This window comes from Strix aluco, chromosome 3 (assembly GCF_031877795.1).
Source record: "Strix aluco isolate bStrAlu1 chromosome 3, bStrAlu1.hap1, whole genome shotgun sequence".
NCBI classification, from domain to species: domain Eukaryota; kingdom Metazoa; phylum Chordata; class Aves; order Strigiformes; family Strigidae; genus Strix; species Strix aluco.
Window position 1 is genome coordinate 83,162,428 of NC_133933.1, and position 18,288 is coordinate 83,180,715.

The 18,288-nt window shown below is 39.9% G+C and overlaps 1 protein-coding gene across 2 annotated transcripts in view; it reads left to right on the top strand.

Moving 5' to 3' along the window:
• The window catches only part of PREP (prolyl endopeptidase), a 108,827-nt gene that overhangs the window by 41,659 nt on the left and 48,880 nt on the right, over positions 1 to 18,288 (top strand). For both annotated transcript variants that reach the window (XM_074819426.1, XM_074819427.1), the window contains exon 8: positions 12,336 to 12,527. In XM_074819426.1, coding sequence (XP_074675527.1) covers positions 12,336 to 12,527 — 192 coding nt within the window. The remainder of the gene's footprint in view (positions 1 to 12,335; positions 12,528 to 18,288) is intronic.

An 18,288-nucleotide genomic window follows, 5' to 3' on the forward strand; every position in this document is an offset into this window, starting at 1 on the left:
TAGCTTGCTGATTGCTTAGTCATTGTCAACTGGAACTGCTTCGTACTAGACTGGCAGAGACAGGTTGTAAGAAGGAATTTAAGAGCAGGGTTATCGGCCATAAGAATTTTTATTTTGTTCCTTTGTTTAGAAGGTTGTTCTTCCCCACCCCCGCCCCCCCAAAGAAGAAAGCATGTATGTGGCTTGAGGGCAGGTGGAAAAACAAAGGTGATGCTTGTCCACTTCCTGCTGAAAACTGGTTTATCTGGCCTTTTGTATTTTAGTTAGTCTTACAATGTATAAGACTCTCTTTTAAAAAAAAAAAAAAAAAAAGGCACAGAACAGTGCTATATACAGTAACATCAAAGGGATGAGTCAGTATGTGCTGTGTAGCCTGAAAAAGTGGATCAAAACCTTTGTAATGAAAATGAAGAAAAAAAGGGTAGTGAGGAGATGTAGATGTCAGCTAGAAAGTGGAATGTGGTAGGAGGGAGTACTCTTCTTTTTTTGAAAGACTTTTCTGTGATTGAAGTAACTTTACAAAAAAAAAAAAAACCTTTCAAAAATCAATATTGAAACAAGGCCATTATGTCCTAGTTCCCTAACAAATAGGGAGGAAAAAAAATCAATTAGGTCTTGGAAGATATGGGTGAAGCCTCAACAATACAGTGTTTACATTAAGAAAACAGTTTCATATCCCTTAAATGGCAATTCCAAAGAGTTTTGCTGTCAGTATCATTTTGTTTAATTGGAGGCAAATCGTTAGCAATAAAATTGCTGTAGCTAATAACTTGCTGTTAATTTGAGCAAGGAGATCTTCATGCTGCTACTCTCTGACTGGATATTTCATTTATAAATGCTATTCATAATGAAGTTATTTTTTAGATTATGTATTTGTGCTTTCCTTTGTGTATATTAGTGTGGCATGTGAGAGAGAGATACACCTTCAGTTCCTGTTTTTCTGTTGCTGTGTTCTGGTACGTAAGGACATAAGCTATAACTCTCTCAAAGCGTATCTATTCTCTTCTCCTGTCTTTCGAGTGATCATTCAAATCGAAATAAAATAGAAGCCTTGCAACTGATTGAGAAATCTCTGCTCATACAAGTGCTTGATTTCTTTCTTATGGGCTAATCTTTGATATATCTTGTCATATCTGAACTTTTTAATTCAAAGGAATAAATATTGCCTCCTTCCATTTATTTATTTTTTATATTGCAAATACCTTTAACTTTTCATGATTGTTGAGTAGCTGTCATCCATCATCTGCGGGATGAGTGGTACTGAGACCCCTCCAAGTACAAACACAGTAGAGTTGCATTCCTTTCAGGGACATCTTAATATCTCCTCTCCAGTATTGCCTTCCTCAGACATAAGTGAAGTCAGGTCCCAAGAGATTAAGAGATCTTACTTTTAAAGAAAGTCCAAATTTCTGAAAATCTCTCTTGCCTTTGGAGACCAGAGTGAGGCAGTTAAGTATTTGTGGCTGTGAAGAAGAAAGAGGCAAAAAACCCCTGAGTTCTTTTGCATAGCTGCCTGGCTCAGATCAAGAGCTTGAGAGCAACAAATATTGCATGATTCAGTTGTCATCGTAAGCATCTTTTTGTTCCTGTCCTCATAGGTCTCTTCTCTGGTGATAAATTATGTGAAATTCTACAGTAGGGATAAAACTTTTCATATTATTTTTAAAAAGAAATTCAACTTCCTTGGGTATCCACAGTAACAAGTGCAGAAATTCTGAGGTAAAAAGTTTTTGACATTGGAAACATCAGAAACAGCACTGTGTTTTTCCTTAATACTTTTTTTGTGTCCAACTGTGTGGTATGTCACTGAATTAGTTAATCGGTAGACTAACTAATTCTTCACTAGATACCAAATATGGAGAATAAAATGTAGGGAGGAATGGCTAGCTATTTACCACAAGCATGATCTGTCAGGCTCTTACGTTTTGCAGTTGGGTTGGTTGTGGAATTTTTTTGTTTGTTTGTTTTGTTTGCTTCTTTTTTAACAACACTGCTGGTGGAGCAAAGTCAGAGGTCTCAGAGGAAGTGATGCCTATAGAATGGGGTAGCTGACTCATAATTTCAGAGTATTTCTGAAGAAGGGTCTTCAGCAGTCAGAAGGTGCAAATCAAGTGAAGATGCACAGTTGATGCATCTGACAGGGGAAGTAGGAAGCAAGAGATTAACATCATTGTGGTGGCTCAAGGTTTGCAGGTAAAGTAAAACTATTTCAGTTAGAGATATTCTAGCTGGTAGAAATCTCCTAAGCACTGAGGTTCTTGGGTATGTTTGTGCTTTCAGGATAGAGCTGCTGAGACAGACTGAAGGGATGGGCAAAATGCATCAATGTATAACCATGATTTCTGCTCTGTCTCATTTCACATAGGAAGGTGCTGTACACCGCTATTTGAAAGCTGTGTACTGTAGCTATCCTAAAGCAAGCTCAAATTGTTCTAACATACTCTGAAAGATGACAGCTGCCTAATATTGGATTCTGTTATAGCTAAATATCCAGCAGTCATTGGTGTGAGAAACAGGATGCTCTCTGACATCATGAGAAATATGGTGAGAATGCATTATAGTGAATTATGGCCATGTGACATGCAGTAGTTAAACATTGCCTGTTACAGTGTATAGGGTAAATTCAAGATAGAAAAGGAGAAAATATAAATGGGAAAATACTAAAAGGAGATGTAACTACCAGACTAAATTGCACCATGAGATTTGGCTCCCCCTGTGATGAAAGGCTTTGTATATCCTGTGATTAAGGTTTCTGGAGATGTAATAGAGGTTGCCAGACACCTAGCAAGTGAAACAAATTTTCAGATAGTGGTTGACAGCCCAAGGGCAAAAGATATTCCTCTGCCACAGCAAAGGTGTTCAAAACTTAACATGAATGTGTGTATATACACATGTATTATAAATTTTAAGCCATTTTAAATATACTACAGGCTATGTAGATAAGTTAATATTGGAAAATGGATTCTATAAAGGATGCAGATGATTCTTGAAGAAAATAAAGTTTGGGGAGTAAGAGCTTTCTCTTCAGTAAGGAACATAAAAAGCAGAAATGATGTGGGAATGAGTGGTTTTCATCCATTTTCCTGCAACAGAGAAAAATATAATAATCCACTAACAGAGTCCTAAATTGTAGAGTTTAACTATTGATTGTGCTTGTGCTTTCCTTCGGTCTGCCATGTCAGTGGAGGTAGGGGATAGAGATCCATGGGGCAGCAAAGACACAAGCGTTACTGATACATTAGAAACCACAGAAGCACCTGAGAATGGTCACATAGGAATTAGGGCTTATCCCCTCAAAAAGGTGATGGGATCAGTAGCCCAACTGAAGTGCAGCAACACGAGTGCATACAGCGTGGGCAGCAAACAGGAAGCTATTGTGCAGCAGGAAAACTATGATCTAGTTGCCATCACGGAAACATGGTGGGATGACTCACACAACATGGCTATAAACTCTTCAGAAGGGATGGGCAAGGAAGGAAAGGCAGTGGGGTAGCCCTGTATGTTAGGGAGTCTTTTGATTGTCTAGAGGTTAATGGTGGTGGAGATGGAGTTGAGTGTTTATAGGTAAGAATCAGAGAGAAGGCCAACAAGGCAGATATTGTTGTGGGAGTCTGTTATAGACCACCCAACTGGGATGTAGAGGCAGACGAAATATTGTACAAGCAGCTGGGAGAAGTCTCACAAATGCTAGCCTTTGTTCTCATGGGGGAATTCAACTTACCAGATGTCTGCTGGAAATACAATACAGTGGAGAGGAAACAGTCTAGGAGGCTCCTGGAGTGTGTGGAAGGTAACTTCTGACACAGCTGATGAGTGAGCCAGCTAGGGAAAGTGCCCCACTGGACATGTTGCTTGTGAACAGAGAAGTACTTGTGGATGGTGTGATGGGTGATGGTTGGAGGCCATCTTAGGCAGAGCAATCATGAAATGATAGTTTTTGATTCTTGGAGAAGTAAGGAGGAGGTTCAGCAGAATGCTGCCTTGGACTTCTGGAAGGCAGACTTTGGCCTGTTTAGGAGACTGGTTGACAGAGTCCTTTGGGAGGCAGTCCTGAAGAGCAAAGGGGTCCAGGAAGGCTGGACATTCTCTAAGAAGGAAATCTTAAAGGTGCAGGAGCAAGCTGTCCTCAGGTGCCAAAAGAAGAGCCGACGGGGAAGACGACTGGCGTGGCTGAACAGAGAGCTTTGACTGGAACTCAAGAAAAAAAGGAGAGTTTATGACCTTTGGAAGAAGGGGCAGACAACTCAGGAGGACTACAAGGTCGTTGTGAGGTTATGCAGGGAGAAAATTAGAAGGACTGAAGCCCAACTAGAGCTTAATCTGGCTACTGCCATAAGAGACAATAAAAAATGTTTCTATAAATACATCAGCAGCCAAAGGAGAGCTAAGGAGAAGTTCCATCCTTTACTGGAGACGGGGAGGATATAGGATGAAGAAAAGGCTGAGGTACTTAACACTGCCTTTACCTCGATCTTTAACAGTAAGACCAGTTGTTCTCTGGGTACCATTACAGGACAACCAGGTCATCAGGCCCAGTCAGCATGGGTTTATGAAAGGCAGGTCCTGCTTGACTAACCTGATCTCCTATGACAAGGTGACCAGCGTAGTAAATGAGGAAAAGGCTGTGGATGTTGTCTACCTAGACTTTAGTAAAGCCTTTGACACCATTTCCCACAGCATTCTCCTGGAGAAACTGTGGCTGCTCATGGCTTGGACGGATGTACTCTTAGCTGGGTAAAAAACTGACTGGATGACTGGGCCCAAAGAGTTATGGTGAATGGAGTTAAATCCAGTTGGTGGCCAGTCACAAGTGGTGTTCCCCTGGGATCAGTACTGGGGCCAGTTCTGTTTAATATCTTTATCAGCAATATGGATGAGGACATCAAGTGCATCCTCCATAAATTTGCAGATGACACGAAGTTGGGTGGGAGTGTTGATCTGCTCAAGGGTAGGGAGGCTCTACAGAGGGATCTGGACAAGCTGGATCGAGGCCCATTGTATGAGTTTCAGCAAGGCTCAGGGCCAGGTCCTGCACTTGGGTAACAACAACCCCATGCAATGTGACAGGCTTGGGGAAGAGTGGCTGGAAAGCTGCCTGGCAGAAAAGGACATGGGGGTGTTGGTCGACAGCCAGCTGAATATGAGCCAGCAGTGTGCCCAGGTGGCCAAGAAGGCCAATAGCATCCTGGCTTATATCAGAAATAGCGTGGCCAGTAGGACTAGGGAAGAGATCATCCCCCTGTACTTGACACTGGTGAGGCTGCACCTCGAATACTGTGTTTGGTTTTGGGCCCCTCACTACAAAAAAGACGTTGAGGTGATGGACTGCATCCAAAGAAGGACAATGAAGCTGGTGAAGGGTTTAGAGCACAAGTCTTATGAGGAGCAGCTGAGGGAATTGGGATTATTTAGCCTGGAGCAAAGGAGGCTGACAGGAGACCTTATTGCTCTCTACATCTACCTGAGAGGAGGTTGTAGTGAGGTGGGTGTTGGTCTGTTCTCCCAAGCAACAAGTGATAGAACAAGAGGAAACTGCCTCAAGTTGTGCCAGGGGAGGTTTAGACTGGATATTAGGAAAAATTTCTTCACCAAAAGGACTGTCAAGCATTGGAACAGGCTGCCCAGGGAAGTGGTTGAGTCACCATCCCTGGAGGTATTTAAAAGAGAGTGTAGATGTGGCACTTAGGGACATGGTTTAGTGGTGAACTTGGCAGTGTTAGGTTAATGGTTGGACTCAATGATCTTAAAGGTCTTCTCCCACCTAAATGATTCTATTTCCTTCCAGAAATAAAGATGAAAAGAAATCCAGAGTTCGAAGATACAGTGACTTTGTAAAATTTACCTTAAAAATACAGTGAGGTAAGAAGGAAATGACAACTTAATTAAAATTAAGATTTGTATCTTCACAGGATTTAAGACCTAAGCGAGAGACACATTCATTTCTATTTATTTATAAAAAATTCAGTAAAATGTGTATTTCTCTTAAAGGAAGGGGGAAAACATAGAAAATGAAAGAAAGTAAATAAGTTGAAAGTGCTTAATAATGCATGTACCTATGAGGCTTCTGCTTTTATAAGGCTTTCTTGCAGTATCCAACTCTTGGAAGTGAAAGTGTTAAGGCTATGAAGTTACTGTCCTCTTATGTCCTACTAAGGTGTGCTGTCATGTAGATGTATGTGTTGATTAATCTGTCAGTAGCAAGGTATTGAACTAAAACAGCATGTTTTTCCCTCTTCTGTCTCCCATGCTGGTAGTATTGAATGCATTGATCATTCAGGTTTAGGAGACAAATCTGTTACAATTCTAGCATAAAACATACATAAAAACTATAAGTTCTAAAGTTAGTTTTGCATGTAGATAGATATTCATGGTGGATGTTAGTATACATATATATGGTATCACAAAACCAAAATTATACCGGTTTTAAGGCTTTTCTGTGAGCAGATTTAAAGGCATTTTTGTTTTGACTTGTATTTTCACTCTTTAAAAAAAAATCTTCCTTGTTGAAATGACTGAGCAAATTATCATCTTTAAGATGAAAGGTAAAGTGAATTCCAAATAACTGATGAACAACTATCAAAATTAATTCAGTTTAGAAAGTCATACCTGTAGCTAAGTTGGAGGCTCAGTTGTTAAGGCGGAAGATGGCTGGGTTTGTTTGTCTTTTCAGATCTTGTTAACATTCCAGTTATGATTCAGAGACAAACACATTATATGTTTATCTTCCAGTACCTCCCTGAAAAATCAATTCAGACTAATCTAAGAGTTGAAAAATCATTATCTTTCCTTGAGTAAAAGTACCTGCTTAATGTGTGTACCGTAATGAAACTTGGTGGGGCTCTTTCAGGTAGAAAGCCTGTCGTGTTGTTATGAGCCAAACCTTTTGGTTCACTTCCTGAGCATTCTCAACACTGCCCTGTTTCCAGGAAAACTGTCTATCTTACAAAAGATATAACTGAATATATATGGAATATAAATTTATGGAGATTAACATTTATATCTTCACCTGATAATTTTGACTGCTAGAGTACGTGAAAAAAACTGAATGAGAGTGTTTACCTTGTGAAAACTTTTTTTTCACATCATCAGATAAAACCTACTATTAGTTGATCACTAAGCCCTGTCTCTCCAGCTGGCACAGTCAAGAGGTTATTTGCCACGAATGGATTATTTGGCCTTTCCATGAAACATGAAATACAGAAGGAACTATTGAGAATATTTTGTGAACTGATGAACAGTGGCTTTCAGCCACTCTATCCTTTCTGTCTGAAAGAAGGTTGATAACAGGCTTTCTGTGATCATTCTTACTGTTATAATCAGTTTGTTCAAATTAGCTTTTCCTTCTGTAGTTGTCATCATTCAGCTGCAAAGCTGCTTCATCATACAGAGAGCTCTCAGCAGACCAGTGAATGTTTGGGGTTTTTTTTGTTCAGAGGCCAGGACAAGATTGAGGGCTTAATCTGTGATGCTTACTGATACAATTTCCCTTTTGATCTTCTGTGGATCCAAAAATTTTGTTTAAAAATTGTCTGTATGCTCTATGTTGCTTTTGTACTAAACATTGTAGAAGAGCAGCCAGCTATGTAGGTTTATGATTTTGTTGTGTGGCATAACTTTATCGTCCATCAAATAACGGTTATAAATCCTCTACTGCAGTTCCTATTGTAATGCAATTATTTGATAATGGATAACTGACTGGTGTAAAGTATGTAGGCAAAAGCATCTATAGCTCTTCAGCAATGTGTTTTAGTGAAAGGACTGACAGAGGAAAGGATTAGGTTATATCAGCAGTATACAGGAAACTGTCAAGATCTTCAACCTCATGCTTTCCCCATGTATAATAAATCTGTCTCATTGTATGCTTATGTGGGTTAAACTGAAGTCTTCAGTGGCTTCAGTGTTAAGAATAAGGGAGCCTGGACTACAAATGTTATTTCTCAGTGGCTCTCCTCAAAAGACCAGACGTTCTCAGAGGGCTGCTGGTTAAACCTGCAAATCTCTATCAAGATCCGATTCTTTCCCTCCCCCCTCCCCTCCTTTCTTTTAAAGAAGAAGGAGCTGAGTGCCCATCCTTCACCTTGGTTTTGGACAACTTTTTAAAGTAATTTGTAGATGTACCATTCTTTTTGTTACTGAGAGGCTGATTGTTCTGGGTTTGAGACTGAAGCAAGAATCCTTCCCTTGCTTCTAGACTGTGGTAACTAACCTCCCGTTCATGGCCCATGGGCCTTGGTGCCCTTTTTGCTGGAGTGCTTCAGAGGTGAGGAGGAACTGGTTTGCATTAACTCTTTGGGGGTCAACAGACCATTCCTTGTTTCTGAGACTCTGTAGTCCCTCTCCTGTTTTGATAATTGGATAGATAGATAGATGCACACCATGTGACAATGTGCACACATTCACTTTTGGTCAGGTATGTAACCAGCAAGCAAGTATCCATCCAGTTGTATGATGGGATGCGTGCATGTACCTCAGGCCATTTGGTAAGAATGTATGTGCTGATCACATGAGTTTTCACTCATGCAATGGGGAACTGGCTGTGGTCACAGTCTAGGACTGGCATCCTTGCTCTGACATAAGGTCTGGGCAACACAGCTCCCAGTCATTCATTGTTTTATATATTTTATCATGCTCTTGTGTATTCATCTTTTCTCTAATGTAAGGCATAAGGTATTTTCATAGGTTGTTTTATATGAAAACTATGGTTTAGGCCTTTTATAATTACTTCTAGTCTATTTTTGAACCTTTGTTTCCTGCATCTGGGGTAGCTCCTGGGAAGACTGTCAGTCACCCATCCCTGCAGAGCCCTTTCCAGATGCTTGTTGTCTTAGTGAAACCACAGAGTTCATCTCTGTATTTCCTTAGCTATATGCACTTAAATAAGGCATCTGCTTTTTTGACTATGGCTGTATATTCATTGATACTTTCACCGATTTTCTTAGGTCCCTTGGGAACTGGTGCATGTAACAAGTTACATAGGAGGCTTTGTGTTCTTCTATCTAGATTGTGTGTAGGTATCTTTATTGTTCTTCCAGGAGTTATAATGTCAGTCCTCCATGATGAAGCACACTTTCCCATATCTGCACTGCGTGCTAAACTTTTTTTTTTGCTTATCTCTGGTCACTGGAACATCCTCTCCTGATGATTAGATGACAGCTCTCAGCCCGTCTCATTCAGCTTCTGTAAGAGCATGCTCTGTTACATGTGTAGAGAGAACATGCTGTAAGTGAGTGAGTGCTGCTTGAGGCCCTCAGTGCATAGTTCACCATGCTTTTGAATGTTTAACCAGTTATTGCGGAATCATCCATCCTAAACTCAGGCCAGGTGAAAGCTCCATGCAGATAACCTTCCACAGTACTTAGTAGTCACACACGTAAACAAAAACAGAAGAGTTATGTTTAATCTACTTGCGCAGAGTTTGAATTGGAAATGCATGTCTGTGTGTCTGTCTAGACAGACTTGTAGATGTATTTCTGACACTTCAGGAAGACAGAATCTTTGATGAGGTATGCTTTACACTTCAAATTCTTTTCGTTCAAGCAGACTCTCCTCCTGGTGTAATGTGCTGCCTTGTCCATTCCCCTGGCTGTTTTGGGAACTGGAGGGAGCAGTTTGGTGAGACAGGTAGAGCCAGACTAAGCAGTTGCTGCCATGGAAAGGAAAGATGTCCCATCTATCTTCTCATGCTCCTGGATTACCAAACACTGTCCCCTCCTCTTGAGCCAGTCAGCATCTTCACTCATCTGACCCTATGGTTAGGTAATTGTACTTGCTAATCTGTCATGGGGGGAAAAAAACCCTGTAAAATGGAGACTAGTTTTCTTCTAGGTTAGCTAATTTAACCGGCTTTACTAGTCACATGGGCAAATGCCAAACGAAGCATGAAGGTGGAGACATACTGATGGAGGAGGAGAGAAAAATGGAAGGGTGCAGTTTTGCTGTAGTCAAGCTTATCTTACAGCTTATTGTTAATGAAAAATGTTGTTGCTTTTCTTCAGCCTCTCTGCCACTGTCTTGTGCATACTGGCTGCCTTGTATGTAGCGGCACTCCTCTGCCTGAGCAGTGAGCTGGTTCAGGCAGCAAGAGAAAGCTTTATTTTGCAGCACAGTATTTTTTTTCTTTTAAAGTCATTTAACTCATTGGACCAGCTCACTACTAGGGTAGATAAGCAAAAGAGAAGCATCAGGCTAGGAGTAATGTGGTGAAGGACAATCTCCTCTTTCACAATGATTAGGTGTTAGCTCAACTCAGCAGCAAGGCCAGAGTGCTTGACAGGGCGACAGTGACAGCTAGTAAGCTGCATGGGCCTGCCTCTCCCTTGTGCTGCCGTTGATGTGACCTGGGGATAAATGGTCCCATTCTATGTAGTCCCGTTCCCTCCCACCACCCCCGATCAGTTTTCAACCATATTAGTGCCCAGTGAACTGGCCATGTTGGTCACCACGTTGTTATTCCTTGGCCCAAAGAAGAGAGATCTGAGACAATGCTAGAATATTCCTTTTAGTCACAGGCCACGACTGGATCAGCTGCAACCAGCCATAAAGATGCATCCTCTTATGTATGATGTCTGTCTCATTGCAAAGGGTTTCTTCCTCTCACTGGAAAACTAAGCGCATACTCTGTACAATAGTGAATGTACCTGATGTAACGGTCTCTTCCGTCTGACTGTAATTGTCTCATTACTGCCTCTTAACTTAGACTAGATATTGGCATATTTAACCACTTCAGTGAGACAATGGTTTAGAGGTAATTCGTCTGCAATATTTGTCTTCTAAGGAGTATATAACATCCACTTTAACAAGATGAATGCTCTTGATTTTGTAGTAACAACTTAGTGTATCCCTGTAGACTATCAACCCTCTTGCTTTTTTACTAACTGTTCACTTGGTAGTGGATGAATGAGTTGCAGTGCAGCAATGTCAATCCCTAATGTCACATTATCGTTCTTTTTCTTCATGGAATCCAACTTCTGTTGGAGTCATGGAGACTGCAGTTATTGTGCACATTTACCATTAAAAAAAAGTGTTTTTTTCCAACAGTCTGGGGATTCCTTTTTATGAAGTTTTGTTGTTCTTTGGTAGAATAGTTTTACTGGGCATCAAAGCAGGTTTTCTCTATAGAACTCTGAGCAACTGGAGTGACTTAGCAGGATTTTTTTCAATGTGAAGTCTCTTGAGACGGACAAAGCTTTGGACCCTGGCGAAAATCAAAATTTAACATGCAGTTGGCTCACTCAGAGAGAGGATACTAAATTGACTGGATTGTCTGGAAAGTTTGTATTACAGCAGTATGAAAAGTAGAATTTAGTTGGCTAACCTATCACTTTGCATGAAGAGACAGGGAAGTTTTCCTTAAACCAAAACAGTAATAAAGAGGTATGAGCTTTATGAATGTACTAGGCCTGGCTATACTCTCCTATTACATTTAAAGGGTTTAAAATAACCTTAGCCATCTCACTGCTTCCTCAGTTATTCTTCTATTTTTTTAAACTTAGAGTAATTACAGCTCAGCTATGATCTACTTCCATTATTCTGCTCAGCTTTTAATATTGTAGTATAAGCTGATGTTCTGTTTTATTGACATGAGCATTATATCATAGTTTCATGAACAGATTTATGCTTCTGCAGAACATTTCACAATGTTTTTTCTGAATTGACAGGGAAATTCCTGATATTGAAGTTTGTTGTACTCACTGAAATAGCATCATTTCTGTTCTGTGAGAAGTTCTGGGCTTAAGGAGGATGGAAAACTTTCCACTTTAAGAAAAAGGAACTTTCTTTTCAGAAAGGAAAAAAAAATCTAATTAAATAGCAAGTTTTAAAAAGCTGTTAAAAATAAAATTGAGCTTGAAAGCTTAGTGCAGAGTCTTTTGACTCAGCTGTGACTCCCCATTCCAAGAAGTCTGTTGAAGTGGGGGCTTGTGAACTCCATTGACAAGAATGTGCTGTGCTCAGCGGTGTTGGCTCCATGGCAGTCAGTGTGGTAGAAAAGCCTCTGTAGCAAACATCTGAGCCTTCCAGCAGCCCTTTAGGAAAGCTGGTGAAAGGCTAGCCATAGTTCTGTCAGTATTCTGTGTGTATTTTGCTAGAAATTCCTCAAACCCAGTATGTTACCATGTCTATGAACTGGCAGTTTTTTACTGCAACCTATTAATCTGGAGAATTCTCTGTAAATTCTTAGTACATATTCGGTCCTTTCCATATCTGTACCTCTTCTGGTCACTGCTGTTGTTCAAGAAAGAGCCTACAGCAATTGTCAGGAAGAACTTGTCCTCAGGTGTTAAAAGGTTTTGTTTCAGGAGGTGAAGAATTTATACATTATATGTTTGATCTTGCAGGAATTCTTCAATGGGTGAAGCTGATAGATAACTTTGAGGCTGAGTATGAGTATGTCACTAATGAAGGAACAGTGTTCACTTTCAAGACAAACCGCCATTCTCCAAATTACCGGTTAATCAACATTGACTTCAGTGACCCAGAGGAATCCAAATGGAAAGTTCTCGTCCCTGAACATGAAAGAGATGTTCTAGGTAAGAGTTCACGTCAAGTAAAAGACTTTCTATTCTGACTTTTTCAAAGTACTGCAGTAATTAGCCGATCGAGTGATCTTGTACAGATCTTCTTAATTTTTTTTTCTGTGTTTAAACTTTGTTTAGGATTTGCAATTAAAAGACTTGCTGAGACTCGAGAGATCCAGGATCCATTTCTCTCTCTTTCTAATGCCCTGTGTGGCCATAGTGAAGTTGCTTCATCTGTCCTTGTTTTAATTCTGTGTTTGTAGGAAATGAGAGGAAAGTATTTTCCTGCTTCATGTCAGTGTAGAAACATCTACTAGACAGTCAGAAATTAGAGCAAGAGGGACTTTGTAAACAAAAAGAAGGGAAAGGGCAGACCTGACAGTAGTGCAGCACACTGTGGTCAGAGTTTCAGACAGGATTTTCTGTTGTCCATTCTTCTTGAACTCCAACAACACTTGAAAAAAAGCCTCAGGAAAGTTGAAGGGCATTGAATTCTCTATGTATAAAAGTGAGTTCAAAACAAATCTTTGGTTTTGATGTAATTAAAATAAAGGTGTGGGGTTTTTTAATCCCATCATTTTGGGGAAAGTTCTATTAAAACTTAGAATCAATTTCAGATAATACAGAAAAACCTCTGAGCTGTTTTTTTGGCAGATGCTGTGTGTACATTTATGTAGTCTGTTCTCCATACAGTACAAGATACAATTATGATTTATCTGACTAGCATAATTATAGCTATTCAGAAAGACTCCGATTTTTTAAATTAATCCATCTTTATACAAATTCATTCATGTCTGCTACTTTTCCAGTGAAGAGCTGCTTTGTAAAATGAGTAGAATTCTCTGTGTGATTCAATATGTGTATATATAGTAGCTTCTGTCTTTCCTCACTAAGACAAACCTATTTGATTGCTATTTCAAATTCCTCTTAAGATCTTGCTTTTCAAGACACCTAAAAAGAAAAAAAAAAATCTTCATTTCTGTCTGCATTTCACAATGTGTCTTGCATGATTTCTGCCACAGTGTAGACACGGGATGTCCCCAGTGTGACATAAATGGTGACGTCCAGAATTGTAGTGAAGTTGCAAATGATGGGGGGTCTAGAATATTGAAAGAATTTTTTGGTAAACACAAAAGTAGGAAATTAGAGCTTGGTGAGACAGAAATCTTTTTGTTAAGATTGTGAACTCTTTGAATCGGGAACCAGCTGCATCTTAAATGAAGTATCTTTCAAGTCCTAAGCAGAGAATAAATAATAGTGTAAGTGAAAAATTGCTTCCAAGTCTAATTCCTGATTGTGTGCAAATTTGCTGACAGTCTGTGAAGCCATGCTTCAGTTATGCTTCAGTTATGAGGAACAGCAATTTATAAAGTGGGACGAAGTTGAAGAATTAACGTAGAGATGGTGAGTGTCCAAACAGAATGGGACAGGAACATGCAGTTGACATGAAATGTGGTTACCGTATGTGGATTTACCTGAGATTTGGTCTAAGCAGCCAAAGGAGCTTTGACCGGTGGCTGTATAGGCACTGGCTATATATTCCTTCCCAGTAAGATAAAGACCACATCTGCTCTTTACTACACTGTGGCATTTAGCTCAACTCCATTTTGGTTTCATTCTAAAGGCAAAGTTGTGCTGAGTTCATGTTTGTGCACACACCAAAAAAAAGTTAATGCATGTAACACTCCTTTAATGGCATATACATGACCAGCCTCAACTATACAAACATGACAAGAGCTGCATTTAGAAAACTGAAAGTTCAGATAAATGGGTCTGCTGAGGGCACTGGCCTTCAGGCTGTAAACACAACAGGCATTCAGTTTTTAAACACTTGAAGGAAAACATAATCTGTCATATAGAGCCATCAGAGTGACTCTCAGGAGTCTGTTGTGTGTCATTAAGCTTCTACTGTATTTGAATGTAAAGCCAGAGTTGGCGGTCGTATGTCCACTTCTCTCTAGCTTTTTGGAGTGGTACATAAAGGAATTGGATTAAGTTAACAAATGAAAGAGTCTCCATAAGAAGATGAGTTATAAGTAGATCTTAGCGCTACAATAAAGTAAGTTTGAATTGTTCAGTTGCTTCTTTGTGGCAGACACTTGCAAGTTAGTGTTGTATCCTCAGCACCAAGATAAGGGAGTTTTCTCATGTTTGGGAGGTTGTAGCCCTAAATAAATAAAAAAAACCACTCCTTGACTTGATGAAGTCAGCAAGCAAGCCAGTCTCTATGTCATGTTGATTTAATAATTTCAAAATTTGATTTAGAAAGGCATAATTATAGCAGAAGGCAGTTAATAATTCATTGTCTTGAAAACCTTGCAGTCAAGTGAATTGATTTTGTGTGATCCAGAGATGACAATGTAATGAAACGCCTTCTGCAAAAGCTAGGACGGCAGTGATTCAACAGGTAGATCAGTATTGCTGCTGGTCCAATTTTACATATGTGTGGGAGTAACTCTTTACCAAGATTTAATTAGCTGTATTAGAATTTCTTTATAAACATTATAGTTAGTGATGCTCTAGGTCACGAATGTGTTTTACTGGGATATATAGATACTTATCTCAAAACTCTCTCTCTCTGGTGTGATCTGCCTGGTAGCTGTACCCTTCTTCATTTCTGTGTGTTAACTTAGATTCAGTTTCATATAAGATGCACTGTGCACATATAGAAATAGATTTATTTATGAATAATAAATTTGGGATTAAGAATTACGAAGCTCTGCCAGTGTCCATCAATGGCAAAAAGAAAAATTACACAAAGTATCGTAACACATTCCTAGGGAAGATGCTATAGCTAATATAATCTAACCAAGAAATAAACACACATGCCTACAAGGTGTTGGGAATGTTATTTGGCTTCTTCAACATATTCTTCAAGATAGACTTTTATTATTGGCTTTGACCTTTTTGTTTTCAGAACTATTTGTAAATGAGCTGATCTGGGAAATACAGGGAAGAAACCAAACATTCCTGCAATGAGGTTGTACACACACCTCATTTTACAACTCTCAGCAGGGATTTCATACAGAGTTGAGGTAAATTTAGATATCTACTATGTGAGCTGAGGGAAACAAATAAATAACAGCTATTTTAAAATGAAATTTAAGGGGGCCTCAGAACATACTGGAGTATGATGAGACTCATTTTCTCTCCTTTAGAGTTTGTTTATAAAGTGTTACTTTTAACTTTCAGGGAGTCTAAAATAGAACCATAAGAGAGGTTCATATCTAATGTTGAATTAGTGCTTTAAATGACCACATAGCTGCAACTACGTGTGCTGAGTTAGTTAGAAGGCGGCTATGAAACTGTAAATGCAGGCTGATCATTAGACACGTGACCCTAGTTTTAAGGCATAGGATAAACCTGCTGTCTTTAAAAGGTTAAGCAATTAATTTTTTGAACTGTGACCCCCCACGAAAGTGCCCAATACTGGTAGAGCAGGGCAACTTGAGAGTGGCAGTTATATCTAGCCCTGTACTTGTGACAATGAAAAGAAAAACAGATTTCGTCAGTAAGGAGGGCTGAGAAATAAGACGCGTTCCTGAATGTGTCATAGATGAGGTGAGTGATCTTGAACAGTTCCTTGCATCTCAGTTGGCCATTTAACAAGCAGGGCCAAAGCTAGCAATGCTCCTATACCTTGTAAACATCTGCACACCTATACTCAATGTATGTAAAATGCTTCCTTTCTCTCAGCTAGAATGTGCGCTCCAAGTGAAAAACAGTATTCTTCTTCATACATTTAACATGCTAGCTAATTCATAAATGCTTAAGAGTTTGGGGAGAGGAGTTACGGCAACTGAAATATATCTTTTGGCACTGCAGTGAAACAAGGAAGGAAAGTCTGGAATGAGTACCATGAAATTGTTGATTCTGAATGACAAGGATGTGCATGGATGTGAGTAATCCCTCATGTTCATCTTAGCTGCCAGGAAGCTTGTGCGCTCTGTTTACCCTGTGGTGTTTTTCACAGTACCCATAGCTCTACACACTTGGGAGTTTTGCTTGAGAAGCAGGTGCGTGAAGGGTTGTGTGACTGTTCTGAGGAGCAGTCGTGTGGCCTTCTGTGTATAGCCCAGAGGAAGCACCTTGCGGAATCGGCTAGTGCAGAAGTGTGGCAGAGAGGAGGAAATTGGCTGCAATGCAAATGACCAGATCGATAAGCTTCTACTGTGAAATGTGAAGAAAAAAACCAAAACCAAAACAAAACCCAAACCAGCTGGGATGTGGCTTAGCTCCAGTGTTTCCCAGCAACAAAAAGCACCCCCTATGACCTGGCCAGGCCAGATACAGTCCCTCAATCACTGGGGACATGGGGAGAGCATGTGGTCCAGATGCATGTCCCTGACAGGAAGTTTTATTCTGCTCCCCTGGTAGGGCTTTTGTGGCTCTTTTTAACTCTGTTTACCATGGAAAACCTGCATCAGTCACAGATGACTAAAGCCTGTGGGTTGCATAAGGAAAATCCTGATGTTTGCAGCTTCAGAAGAACTTTGCCCTCCCCCACTCTGTCTCTTGTTTGTGTGTCTCATACTGAGAGGATGTGGGGTATAAAATCCTTGTCATGTTGAAATTAGTTGAAGCTTTTCCATTAACTTAAACATACAAGCTGTCACTGAGGTTGGTGCCTCAGAGAGAAGACATATGCTTTATGTTGTGAGGGCTCATCAACATTTACTCACATTTCAAATTGATTCATGTTTTATTCTGCAAATTGCTTGCAAGTCTACCCATAAGTTGCCTTAGAGTGGTGATTACGGGTCATTTTACTTGAGATCGGGATGGATACCTGTTAATCTGCAGAGAACTGAAGTTTATGGTCACTGTCTGTAATGACCAAAGAAACCGAAATGACCTTCCAGGTCTATTTTCCAGCTAAAGCTTTGACAGTCCATTGAAATATACTCATTATTTGTTGAGTAGACGCACAAGCACATTGTATAGCAAGTAACTCAGCAGTTTCTGCTGAAGACTTATGGCTACCTAGCTCTTCTAGCTTGGCATGTTCTTCTCCATCAACGTTTCAGCGTGTATCTGTCAAAGCACGTTTGTACAGTTGCACCCTTAACATGCTGTAGCTACTGCTGCAGAAATGAAAGGTCAGAACTGTTACAAGCAGTTAAGGTTAGCAGCACAGATGTTTGTGAGGATTCAACCTTTTTTTTCCTGAAACTATTTGAAAAGTTGTTCATAGCAACATTGCAGGTGCCAGTCTAGTGGCATGCCTTTGCTACTAATGAAAGCTGTCAAAATAAAAAAGTTTTTGGAAAGCGGTAGTATATGAATTTCTAAAAGGTTGAACTAGAACTTCTAGAGATGGTTGACCTCAAGTTTTCTAGGCCATGTTAAGAAGTATAATTCCTCAGCCCAAATTTAGCTATTGAAGGATTGTGTGTAACCTATTGTAGTCATCAGGGTGGTCGCTGTCATCTTCAGAGAGAAATGGGCAACACCAAGGATAATTCTTCACAACCTGCTTTCAGTACCTATGAGTGCCTCTCTGATGCCTGAGCCAAGAGGCTCAGGTTGGAAAAGGCAACTTCTGCATGTTTATTGTTTAGTAAAATAAATCTTTTGCCTGATGGGTGTTGTAAGTATGCTGGAGAACAGTTGATAAATTTAGGCATAGCTGCAAGAATAATTGCTCTGTTCATTGGTATTAACTGAAAATAAACTGACCCTATCCATTGGAGACATCTCAGATGGTTAGCTTTTTTTAAAAAACACTTGTGCGAGTGAAACTGGTCAGCGAGCAATTCACAGTGTTGTAGAA